General features: G+C 21.2%; 1 protein-coding gene across 1 annotated transcript in view; it reads left to right on the top strand.

Annotated features, from left to right (window-relative positions):
* Nucleotides 1–13,571, top strand: part of LOC109600478 (retinal guanylyl cyclase 2) — a 176,264-nt gene that overhangs the window by 45,941 nt on the left and 116,752 nt on the right. Inside the window, exon 4 of the mRNA XM_049966423.1 lies at nucleotides 2,520–2,652. Coding sequence (XP_049822380.1) covers nucleotides 2,520–2,652 — 133 coding nt within the window. The remainder of the gene's footprint in view (nucleotides 1–2,519; nucleotides 2,653–13,571) is intronic.

The raw sequence follows: 13,571 nt of genomic DNA, 5'->3' as shown, positions 1-13,571 counted from the left end.
AAATTTTGGTAAATTAAATAGGTGAATTAATTAACAATAATGGATGTTGAAAATTTAAAATTTCAGAAATTTATAAAATTTTAGTAAATTAAATATGTGAATTAATTAACAATAATGGATGTTGAAAATTTAAAATTTCAGAAAGATTATAAAAAATGTGTAAATTTCAAGTTTTTATATTTATTTAAAAGATTTAATAAATATTACAAATTATAATATTATGCAGTTGTGAAAATTAATAATTAACATAACGAAGAAAATTTTAGATTAGAAAATTACAGATACCCCTTTAAAAATAATATATATATTCAACATTTTTTATAATTTATAATACATTGTTGAACAATAATTTTAATAAATTAAATATATAAATTAATTTGTCTATAAATATTAGAAAAATATAAGAATTATATAAATAAAAATAATGTATATAAAAAGTAATAAAAATTGCTAAATAAAAAAAGAGTAAAATTCAAATTTTTTTAGTTATTTTTAAATATTATAAAATACATAAAAATATTACTTAAAAGAGAGCCGAAAATTTTAAATACAGTTGTGAAAATTATTAATTAATATTTAATTTTAAAATTCAAGTGTGAAAAAATTGAAAATGCATTATAACATTATGAAGAAAATTTTAGTTTAGAAAATTACAAGTACTCCTTTAAAAATAAATTTATAAAATTTTAGTAAATTAAATATGTAAATTAATTAACAATAATGGATGTTAAAAAATTAAAATTTCAGAAAGATTATCAAAAAATGTGTAAATTTCAAGTTTTTATATTTATTTAAAAGATTTAAGAAATATTACAAATTATAATAATATGTAGTTGTGAAAATTAATAATTAACATAAACAAGAAAATTTTAGATACTCCTTTAAAAATAATATATATTTAACATTTTTTATAATTTATAATACATTGTTGAAAAATAATTTTAATAAATTAAATATATAAATTAATTTGTGTATAAATATTAAAAAATATAAAAATTAAATAATTAAAAATAATGTATATTAAAAAATAATAATTGCTAAATTAAAAAAATGAGTAAAATTCAAATTTTCTTAGTTATTTTTAAATATTATAAAATACATAAAAATATTATTTATTATAATATTTAAAATGTTTTATAAGATTCCACAAATTATAATAAATTGTTCTGAAAATTAATATTTAATTTTGAAAAATTAAAAATATGAAAAAAATTAAAAATTAATTAATGACATAACTAAGAAAATTAATTTTATATAAGAATTTACCCCCTTAAAATATATATTTAATATTTTAATTTAATTTTAAGTACACTGTTAAAAATAAATTTCTATAAATTTAATTTAATAAATTAATTTTGTGTAAATATTAAAAAATTATGAGTATTATAAAAATTGCTATAATTTCAAAAAAAATTATAAAAAAGTGTAAAAGTTTTTTGTAGTTATTTTTAAATATTGTAAAATACTAAGATTTTATTATTTAAATGAACATTTAAAAATGTCCCACAAATTGTAATAAAAATCTATGGAAATTAATAATTAATTTTAAAATTAATAATTAATAATTAATTTTTAATCAATATGAAAAATTTAAAGTTTATAAATAATATGAAAATAGAAGTTTATATTAGACACAAGTTTCCCTTAAATATAATAAATATATAATTAACATTTTTGAAAATTTTTAATACATTGTTGAAAAATAAATTTTTATAATTTAAAAGAACTGGATAATTAAAAATAATTAAAATTCTAATTACAAAAATATGCTGAAAAATGAAATATTATTAATAAAAATGAATATTAAACATTTTCTAAAAATTAGAAAGATTAGAGATAGTTGATTTTTTTCTTAATTCCTACAATAATAAAAATATATTGTTCTGAAAATTAGTTAATATTTCATTTTTAAAATCCATATGTGACAAAATTAAAAATTTATGGATAACATAGAGAAGAAAATTTTAATTAGAAGTAAAGTTAAAAATACAAATTATGTGATTTCATTTAGTTTAAATTTAATAAAATAAATTTATATCAAAATATTAGATTATTATATATTGTATTATTTAAAATAGAGTTGAAAATTTGAATACATGACAGATGTTAAAAATAATTAAATATCATAAAATTAAACCTGATTGATTGATTAGTTATGCACTTTTGTTTTTAAATACATTTTATATACTTTTCATATATTTTGTTAATTTCTTGAAACTGAAACGTAAAAAAATTGATACGTTCGCAATTATACAATTAGCCCAATGAACGCGAGACACGTCCCTAAATCGATTGAAGAAAACAAAACTAGACACGACAGTACCGAATTTATATCTTAGGGACGCAAAAATTGGAAACAAAAATCCCGCCGGTCCGACTCTAATGTAATGAAGCCCGGCGAAATATACTAATGGACGGATTAACTTGATTTACAACCAGACACAGTTTAATTTGGCCTCTCCTTTTTTCCACCCGTTCCAACATGTTTGATGCAAGCAAAATTTGTATTTGTCTTACAGGACATGAGGCAAATCGACGGGGACGCCGTGCCCGACCCGACAAGATCCAGCCCTTCGGTGGGGACGATCGCGAGGGGATTTTCGAAGGCGGTCGCCGACATGAAATGGAAATCCGTCGCAATTATATCAAGTAGTGAGTATTAAAATCAACTTTCGCCGATCGGATTTGGGCGACGACGTTTGCCAGGGAAGGGTGACGTGTTTATGCCGAAAATCAAATTGCCGCCTCCACTGCAAATATTAACTGAATCGAGTGTTTTAATTCGATTTGCTCGAGTGATACGTCAAGATAAATTGCAATTCGATATTTGTGCGTTCTATCGTCGAAAGAGATTTACATAATATAAATCTTTGAAATCATAATGATATTTTTCTTACTATGGCGCTGGGGAAAATCCCTTCAATCTCCAGCCATTCATTTCTGAGGAGGGAAATTCACTGCGAACATGTGAAAAGAAAGGGATAAGAAAATAATGGAAATTAATAAAAGGAACGACTTGAACAACGCCTTAAATTCCTTCGAATTGCCAGTGAAAAATAATTTTACGTTGCAAATTATTCATCCCATTCGACCCGAATAACGTTCGTTATTTGCTGTGCGACCATTACTGTAATAAATTATTTTGACAATTCAATAATAAAGGACAGTAAACAACGTTTTAATTCATAAGGCACTTGCGCATCAAAGGCTCCGAATAATAATTATTAATATGCAAAATACATCGATGATTAACGTACTAAATTCGAGGCAGGATGTGTTGAACAATTCGAATAATGCCATAACTATTTACAACGTTATTGACTCAATGATGTATTAGTTATTGTTGTTTTAGCACTTCCGGCGCCTGTTTATTATTATATATAGAAACTATGCGCCGTTTTGAAATATCTCGCGAGTGCAATTAGAAGCTGCGTTGAAATATTGAAATAGTTTGGTAATTTGCAAAGTTTCACTCGGTAATCTCTTCTCGAGAACTTTTGGCTAAATATGATAAATACTGACGAAGATGGAGGATAACGTTTCTGTATTTAATTGATTTTAAGTCTCTTGAAAATTCCTATTACACTTTTGAATCAGTTTATGCATATTAATCAAAGTTTCAGTTTTGGTTACCAATTATTTAAGTTTAATTAACAATGTTTAATAATTAAACAAGCCAAACAATTGTGGATTGTCCTAAATTTCAATTTAAATTTGGTAAGGTTCAGCAGAAAAAATCATTTTTATATCACACTATTTTAAGTTTAGTGTTTTTAATTTAGTTAAACGTGCAATATTTTTAACAAAATTGTAATAATTAGTAATTTATTTGGTTCTTCACAATATTATACAATGTGTTAATGACACAAAAGATTGCATAGTTATTATATCGTTATCTTTAGAATATTCGTAATGTAAATTAAATGAAATAGTATAAAAGTAGTAATATATTATTGTAAAAATTAATAACTAATTTTTAAAATTCAAATAAAAGAATTTAAAACACATTTGAATATTTTAAAAAATCTTATAAATTTTGCATAAATATTAGAAAATTATAAGAATATTATAATTAAAAAAAATTAAATCTTTTTAATTATAAAAATATTCTGAAAAATTTATTATTAATGATAATGAAGATTAAAGAAATAAAAAATTATATCAAAATGTTAAAATTAAAAAAAGTTTTTGTAGTTATTTTTAAATATTATAAAATGTATAATATTATTAATTATTATATAATTTAAAAGACATTTAAATAATTTAAAAACTCTTACAAATTTTGCATAAATATTAGAAAATTATAAGAATAAAAAAAAAATTAAATCTCTTTAATTATAAAAATATTCTGAAAAACTTATTATTAATAATAATGAAGAATAAAAAAATTAAAAATTATATTAAAATGTTAAAATTTAAAAAAAATCGAGTTTTTGTAGTTAATTTTAAATATCATAAAATGTGTACTATTATTATTTATTATATTATTTAAAACATATTTGAATATTTTAAAAAATCTTACAAATTTTTGCATAAATATTAGAAAATTATAAGAATATTATAATAAAAAAATTAAATCTCTTTAATTATAAAAATATTCTGAAAAACTTATTATTAATAATAATGAAGATTGAAAAAATTAAAAATTATATTAAAATGTTAAAATTTAAAAAAAAATCAAGTTTTTGTAGTTATTTTTAAATATCATAAAATGTATAATATTATTATTTATTATATTATTTAAAACACATTTAAATATTTTAAAAAATTTTACAAATTTTTGCATAAATATTAGAAAATTATAAGAATATTATAATAAAAAAAAAATAAATCCCTTTAATTGTAACAATATTCTGAAAAAACTTATTATTAATAATAATGAAGATTAAAAAAAATTAAAAATTATATTCAAATGTTAAAATTTAAAAAAAAAATCAAGTTTTTGTAGTTATTTTTAAATATCATAAACTGTATAATATTATTATTTATTATATTATTTAAAACACATTTAAATATTTTAAAAAATCTTACACATTTTGCATAAATATAAGAAATTTATAAGAATATTATAATTAAAAAATATTTAAATGTCTTTAATTATGTTAATATTCTGAATAATATATTATTGATAATAATGAAGATTAAGAAAGTTAAAAATTATGTTAAAATGTTAAAATTTAAAAAATTTAAATAAAATTATTTTTAAATATTATAAAATGTATAATATTATTATTTATCATATTATTTAATACACATTTGAATATTTTAAAAAATCTTACAAATTTTTGCATAGATATTAGAAAATTATAAGAATATTATAATTAAAAAAAAATTAAATCTTTTTAATTACAAAAATATTCTAAAAAACTAATTATTAATAATAATGAAGATTAAAACAATTAAATATTATGTTAAAATTTAAAACAATCAAGTTTTTGTAATTATTTTTAAACATTATAAAATTTATAATATTATTATTTATTATATTATTTAAAAAACATTTAAATATTTTAAAAAATCTTACACATTTTGCATAAATATAAGAAATTTATAAGAATATTATAATTAAAAAATATTTAAATGTCTTTAATTATATTAATATTCTGAATAATATATTATTGATAATAATGAAGATTAAAAAAATTAAAAATTATGTTAAAATGTTAAAATTTAAAAAATTTAAATAAAGTTATTTTTAAATATTATAAAATGTATAATATTATTATTTATCATATTATTTAATACACATTTGAATATTTTAAAAATTCTTACATATTTTTGCATAAATATTAGAAAATATTAAGAATATTATTTTTTAAAAAAGTTAAAACTCTTTAATTATAAAAATATTCTTAAAAACTTATTATTAATGATAATAAGATTAAAAAATTAAAAATTATAAAATTAATAATTTTAACTTAATAAAATAAAATATATAATTAAGTTAAGTTATATATTTTTAATAAAATTACAAAGAAAATGGGGTACACACTGTATAACTTGTTAAATGAATATATACAGGCTGTCTCAATTTGATTGATATTGAAACAGAAAAGGTGAATCTAGGCAAGTATTTAAAATTTTGAAAAAGGTTGTTTTTCATATTTATCAAAGTAAAATAATAATAAATAAATAAAGTCATTATACTTGTTGAAATTTTGCAAATGGCACTTTTCATAAATATTTCAGAAATGGTCAGATATATCAAATGTAATTTAGTTTTCTTTTATTTGGTTTAGAAATACCCGTAACAGCTAAAATCAATCACTTTAGGACATCTGGTATATTTATTGTACTATTTGACTTGAAATTAATGAATCCTCATAAATTGTTTAATCTTAATATGTTAAAGAAAAAAAGCAGGGATCAGACAAAACGATATAACATAATATGCAGATGACTTCGTCTGGAAGTGTGACGTTTGAAATAGATGGCTGAATGTAAACTAAATTTTGAGGGTTCCCATCTACTCCTAATAGATACATCCAAGATTACTACGTATGGATCGGACCGAATTTCATCCCCTTCCTCCGATAGTCCGACCGCATCCAACTGGAAAAAAATTTAAGAGCACTCAAACTAAAAGTAATTCGGCGTAGAGGATTGAAATATTTACATTTTAGCAACTGTACATTTCTCGTGATGTTACATCTATTTATTTTTTGTCAGCGTATAACTAGGTTTGTCGAGTAAATACGTTGCAGAAGTCAAATTCCAAACATTTAAGTTTATTGTCCTCAAAGGTAAGACGCCACTTTGTATTTCGTCGGCTGTAACTTGTGTGCATAAGTTTTCGCCCGACCAAACTTTATCGTTTAACTAAAATTCAGGACGATTTCCCCACATTTCGCACGTTGCAAGCGATGAATTTTACTTACTAAAACAGAACTAATTAACTAATTAATTTATTCTTTAAAGTTCCTGTCGTAAAACGGGTGTCATATCGCCACACAAGCAATATCGTTCCTAATAAAGTTGAAGTTAACTGTCTTAGTGCGGGAAATTTATGAAAATTAAACATAATAAGCTCATTGTAGTTACTTTGGAACTTTTTAATACGACGTCGAGTTAATATAAAAACTACTTTGCGAAGTGTGTTACCGGTAAATTACATAGCCAACAAGACACTGGAAATCGCATTTTTATGTAAAATCTCGGACGTGAAATTCCATGTCACTGCGGTCGCCCCTTTTCTTGATCATAAAAACTCCGGGGAATATTTAAGGCGAAATTGAAATTTTGATACAGTGCGTATTAAGGGTGTGTGTTTAGGCAGGAAGATTAGGACGGTAAATTAAAGTGAAATATAAATGAAGACGTGAAACAAATTTCTTTTTGGTGGATTTAGAGATTAAACTTTAATGAAAATTTTTCTTTTTAACAGCGATGATAAAATTTATCTTAGTAAAAAATATGCTATTTAGAAAAAATAATATTAAAAATTAACACAAAAAATGGAGTTCAATTGAAATATTTTATACAAAAAGATTGTTAAACGTGTGTAACATATAATTAGTCGCAGAAAAATTGAAAATGTGGATTAAAAATAGATTTTTCGTTCTAAAAATAATGAAAATTAAAAAAATTAAAAACTATGTTAAAAAAATGTATAATATTATTATTTATTATATTATTTAAAACACATTTGAATATTTTAAAAAATCTTATATATTTAATATATAATTAGTGGCAAAAAAATTGAAAATCTGGTTTAAAACCAGATTTTTTGCTCTAAAAATCAATTTCTTATTATGATATTTGAGTAAAAAATCGATTTTTATTTTTTTTCAATGTGGCGTACCGTTTTAAAAAATTCCCTAAGCTCATAATTTTATCGAAAATTGAATGAGAAATTCAAGAATATTATAATTAAAAAAAATTAAATTTCTTTAATTATAAAAATACTCTAAAAAAACTTATTATTAATAATAAAGAAAATTAAAAAATTTAAAAATTATGTTAAAATGTTAAAATTTAAAAAAATCAAGTGTTTGTAGTTATATTTAAATATTAAAAAATGCATAATATTATTATTTATTATATTATTTATAACACATTTGAATATTTTAAAAAATTTTATATATTTAATATATAATTAGTGGCAAAAAAATTGAAAATGTGGATTAAAAATAGATTTTTTGCTCTAAAAATCGATTTATTTTTATGATTTTTGAGTAAAAAATCGTTTTTTAATTTTTTTTCAATGTTACCGTACTATTTTAAAAAATTCTCTAAGCTCATAATTTTATCGAAAATATATAACTTATAATTAGTGGCAAAAAAAATAGAAAATTTGGTTTAAAAACAGATTTTTTGTTCTAAAAATCGATTTTTTTTTATGATTTTTTTAGTAAAAAATCGATTTTTAATTTTTTTCAATGTGAGGTACCGTTTTAAAAAATTCCCTAAGCTCATAATTTTATCGAAAATTGTATGAGAAATTCAAGAATATTATAATTAAAAAAATAAATTAAATTTCTTTAATTATAAAAATGCTCTAAAAAACTTATTATTAATAATAAAGAAAATTAAAAAAATTAAAAATTATGTTAAAATGTTAAAATTAAAAAAAAAATCAAGTGTTTGTAGTTATATTTAAATATTAAAAAATGCATAATATTATTATTTATTATATTATTTAAAACACATTTGAATATTTTAAAAAATTTTATATATTTAATATATAATTAGTGGCAAAAAAATTGAAAATGTGGATTAAAAATATATTTTTTGCTCTAAAAATCGATTTCTTTTTATGATTTTTGAGTAAAAAATCGTTTTTTAATTTTTTTTCAATGTTACCGTACTATTTTAAAAAATTCTCTAAGCTCATAATTTTATCGAAAATATATAACTTATAATTAGTGGCAAAAAAAAATTGAAAATTTGGTTTAAAAACAGATTTTTTGCTCCAAAAATCGATTTCTTTTTATGATTTTTGAGTAGAAAATCGATTTTTAATTTTTTTCAATGTTACCGTACCATTTTAAAAAAATCCTTAAGCTCATAATTTTATCGAAAATTGAATGAGAAATTCAAGAATATTATAATTAAAAAATAATTAAATTTCTTTAATTATAAAAATGGTATAAAAAAATTTATTATTGATAATAAAGAAAATTAAAAAAATTAAAAATTAATGTTAAAAATGTTAAAATTTAAAAAAAATCAAGTGTTTGTAGTTATATTTAAATATTAAAAGATGCATAATATTATTATTTATTGTATTATTTAAAACATATTTGAATATTTTAAAAAATCTTATATAACATATAATTAGTGGCAAAAAAAAATTGAAAATGTGGTTTAAAAACAGATTTTTTGCTCTAAAAATCGATTTCTTTTTATGATTTTTGAGTAAAATTCCCTAAGCTCATAATTTTATCGAAAATTGAATGAGAAATTTAAGAATATTATAATTAAAAAAAATTAAATTTCTTTAATTATAAAAATGCTCTAAAAAATTTATTATTAATAATAAAGAAAATTAAAAAAATTAAAAATTATGTTAAAATGTTGAAATTTAAAAAATCAAGTGTTTGTAGTTATATTTAAATATTAAAAAATGCATAATATTATTATTTATTATATTATTTAAAACATATTTGAATATTTTAAAAAATCTTATATATATATATATATATATATATATATATATATTTCTTTTTATGATTTTTGAGTAAAAAATCCATTTTTAATTTTTTTCAATGTGACGTAACGTTTAGTTCATATTTTTATCGTTATTTATGGTTAAAAATCAAAATTAAGAAAATAACCACGTCTTTTTTAAGGTTTTTATGAACAGATATAGCTTTTACTTTTTTCCCTAGAAGCTACCATCATGCACCAAAAGATTTCTTTAGATCAATCGATTCACAAGGTGCTGAGAATAACAATTTTTACTGATTTTCAGTATTCTTTTATTTATTTGGAAACGTTATCAGATATAGATTTGAAACTTGCAGTATCATGTGAGTACCAATATTGCCTGAAATTATGAACCAATTCTGAATTCTTATCGTCCTTTAATGTAAGAAAGTGATATTATTTTCCTGTCCCCTTTATATGTATTTCAGGACAATACATATCAAATTTTAATACAATTGGGCCAAATTTTAAAGAAATATGGGAAAAAACAATTTCTGAAATATAAATTTGAGGGCATTATTTTCTTCAGAACAAAAAGTAGAAAAAGATTAAATTTTCTCCATTATTGGACGTGTTCAACCTACTTCCAAATTTTTACTATCTATTTTAGAAACACTTTGTACACCTGGAGAAACTACTTCATAATATTTATACATTATACATGCGTTTACTTAAAATATTAATTTGTTTTAAAAATAAGTCCAGAACAGAAAGAACTCCATTATTACCACAAAATTCTTATCGCCAATATTCAATATTCTGTTTTCAAATAGTTGCTCATCGAATTTATATCAGTTTTGTCAGCACCAATATTGATTTTGAAGTGTTCTTTGTAACATTTCACCGGAATATAGGTTGTTTAAAATTTAAAATTCCGTGCACATGGTTCTGGTGCATTTTCCCTTTTACCCCAAATATGACCAGACTATCCAGCCCTATCGCTTCAACTGATCTGCACAGCGTACAGTGACCGGTCCAATGGGCCGAGAAATTTTAAAATTGTGAAATCGTCGCCCGACCGACAACACGAAACAAAATTACTATTTTCCATTACTTTGATCGCTATTTATAACTGCTTTTTGTCTAAGTATGTGAAGAAGACAGACACGAATTCCTTTTTATATCATTCGTCGCAATTACGATAATGACTAAAAAGCGTGGCTGTAAGTTTTTCGACAAAGACTAATGGACGTGTTCGAGCGTTCCAGTACGGCCAGTAATTCACACTGATTTCCATATTTTCCGCAGTAATCCAGTTTTAGTTACCTATGAATTTGAAATCAAGAACTTTAACGTATGAATATGAAAACTTCAAATGATTTTACGGCTTCACAAAAAACTTTACAGTTGGAGGGCAATTTTTGTTATGGTTTCAATTTTTATTTTCGGGAAAATTAAATATGTTTTATGTATTTATATTTTACGGGAAGTTATGACGTGTGCATTTTAAATACGTTGTCAAGAATATTTCCTTCGCCTCGATGTTTATTATGTTTCCCTATAACTTTTATGCGGGACTGAATGAAATACATCCATATATCCGGGGTGTGTATCCAAATGTGGAATTTTAAGTTTAGGTTACTATAAATAGAATTATTCTAAAAAGTTGAAGGAAAAGGAAAAATATAGTGTTGTATTTTTATTTTATGTACTTCTTATATACTTTATTTTTTGCTGATAGTTTATTTAATGTTAAATGTATACAATTTAATTAATTTTACTATAATACATACATAAATTTTTTAAAATAAATTTATTACAACCTTCTAACTGCATTATAATTATGATAATCTGTTGTCAAGTAAAAAGCATATTTAATTTAATTAATTTTACTATATTATCGAGTATATTAGTGTACAAAAGACGTCAGTTACCAGTTCCGAAGTAACGTTAACCAATTGATCTACTTAATCTCACCTCCATTCCGCCGAAATCAATCATGAGGATTTACGCGTCCCCTTCGACTCCCAGATCCAGTCTCAACAATGTTATTCTTGGGCTGAGGGAGTCGAAACGACCCTCGACATGATCGCTCCGTCCTAAAAACCACTCTAATTCCCATCGAACCCCCATTCCCGGGCCCGCTACAATATACAGGAGGCAGAGAATTGCTTTCACATTAAAAACCCGGCAGGAAAATTAGATTGGGACCCCGGAAATAATTTTTTTTTCGAAGGTTCACGTCGTCGGTGGCGTAATAATGGGAACAGTGCGTTGAAATAATCAATTAGAGATGATAGTTTTCGGGTTTCGTGAGGCGTACGGTTTATAGGAAATTTACTTGTCTAATGCCAGGATTATCCCGGGAGTGTTTGCTTGTCTACATTCAGCGGCATAAATTGACATAATAAGTGGAGTTGCTTAAGGGCTGTTTCGTTGTTCGAATATCCGAACTGCTCAAATGTTTTCTTAAGCTCCTAAAGAGATTCCCATTCGAGCACTTTATACCCGAGATTTTAATGTGATTTCGAATGCGATAAATGCAATTTCAATGAGTATTATGTAAATGTGATACATTAAATAAATTAATTGGAGTAAATCAGACAACAATCTAAGCTTAACTTATTAAGGGAATTTATGACAAAGACTTTTATTTACGTCTGTTACGATTTTCTAGTAAATTAAAATAATAAAATTAAATAAATTAATGTAATTTAATATTAGAATAAGTCTATAAAATTATATTAGGGAGACTGGAAAGTAATGTCGTTTCTGTGTATATAGATATTTGATTGTCATTGGTAGTTCAGTTGACAAAATTCAATAAATGTTAATAATTGGAATTTTAAGAAAACGATTTATTTGATTTTTTTACTAGTTTACATCCAAAATTTTACAATTTTTTAAGGTACAATTTATACAAATAAAAATAAAAAATTTTGAAATCAAATTTTTTTTATTGACGTGTAATTTGTTTTATTTTAATTACTGAATAATAAATGTTTTGATTAAATTTCGTTATTCAATTAAAATAAATCAAATTTTGATTTTTATAAAAATAATTTATGGGGATATTTAATTATTCGAATATTCCAATACATATTTGACTTTCTGAGTATTCAAATATTGAGTTAAAATAAAAAAATAAAAAATTTAGTGTTTTATGAACATTTAATTTATTTATTTTTTAATTTAATGAATGAATTTAATTGGCTTTAGAGTATTTTTAATAAATAAATAATAAAAATCAGTTTACATTAACAATATTGAAATTTAGTTAAATTTTATTTTAATTAACATATTAAATATGTTTTAATAATTTTTTTGATTAAACCTCATTATTCAATTTGAATAAATCAAATATTTATAATTCGTATTTCAGGAAAACGATTTATTTGAGTTTTTGATTAATTTACATTCGAAATTTTACCCTTTTTAATCTATAATTTATACAAATAAAAATAAAAAATCTTGAAATCAAAACTTTTTTTTTTTAAAAACATCTAATTTATTTTATTTTAATTACAGAATAATAAATTTTTTTATTAAATTTCGTTATTTAATTAAAATAAATCAATTTGATTTTTATAAAAATAATTTATGTGGATTAATTATTCGAATATTGCAATACATATTTGATTTTTTGAATATTCAAATATTAAGTTAAAATAAAAAATTAAAATATCTTGAAATTTAAAAGTGTTTTATGAACATTTAATTTATTTTTTATTATTTGATGTATGCATTTAATTGGCTTTAGTGTACTTTACTTTGAAATATATATATATATATATATATATATATATATATATATATATATATATATATATAAAATATTAAGTCATAGTAAATAAATAATAAAAATTAGTTTACTGAATAATAAATGTTTTGATTAAATTTCGTTATTCAATTAAAATAAATCAAATTTTGATTTTTATAAAAATAATTTATGGGGATATTTAATTATTCGAATATTCCAATAC

This window comes from Aethina tumida, chromosome 4 (assembly GCF_024364675.1).
Source record: "Aethina tumida isolate Nest 87 chromosome 4, icAetTumi1.1, whole genome shotgun sequence".
Lineage (NCBI taxonomy): Eukaryota > Metazoa > Arthropoda > Insecta > Coleoptera > Nitidulidae > Aethina > Aethina tumida.
This window is presented reverse-complemented; position numbering and strand designations above follow the sequence as displayed.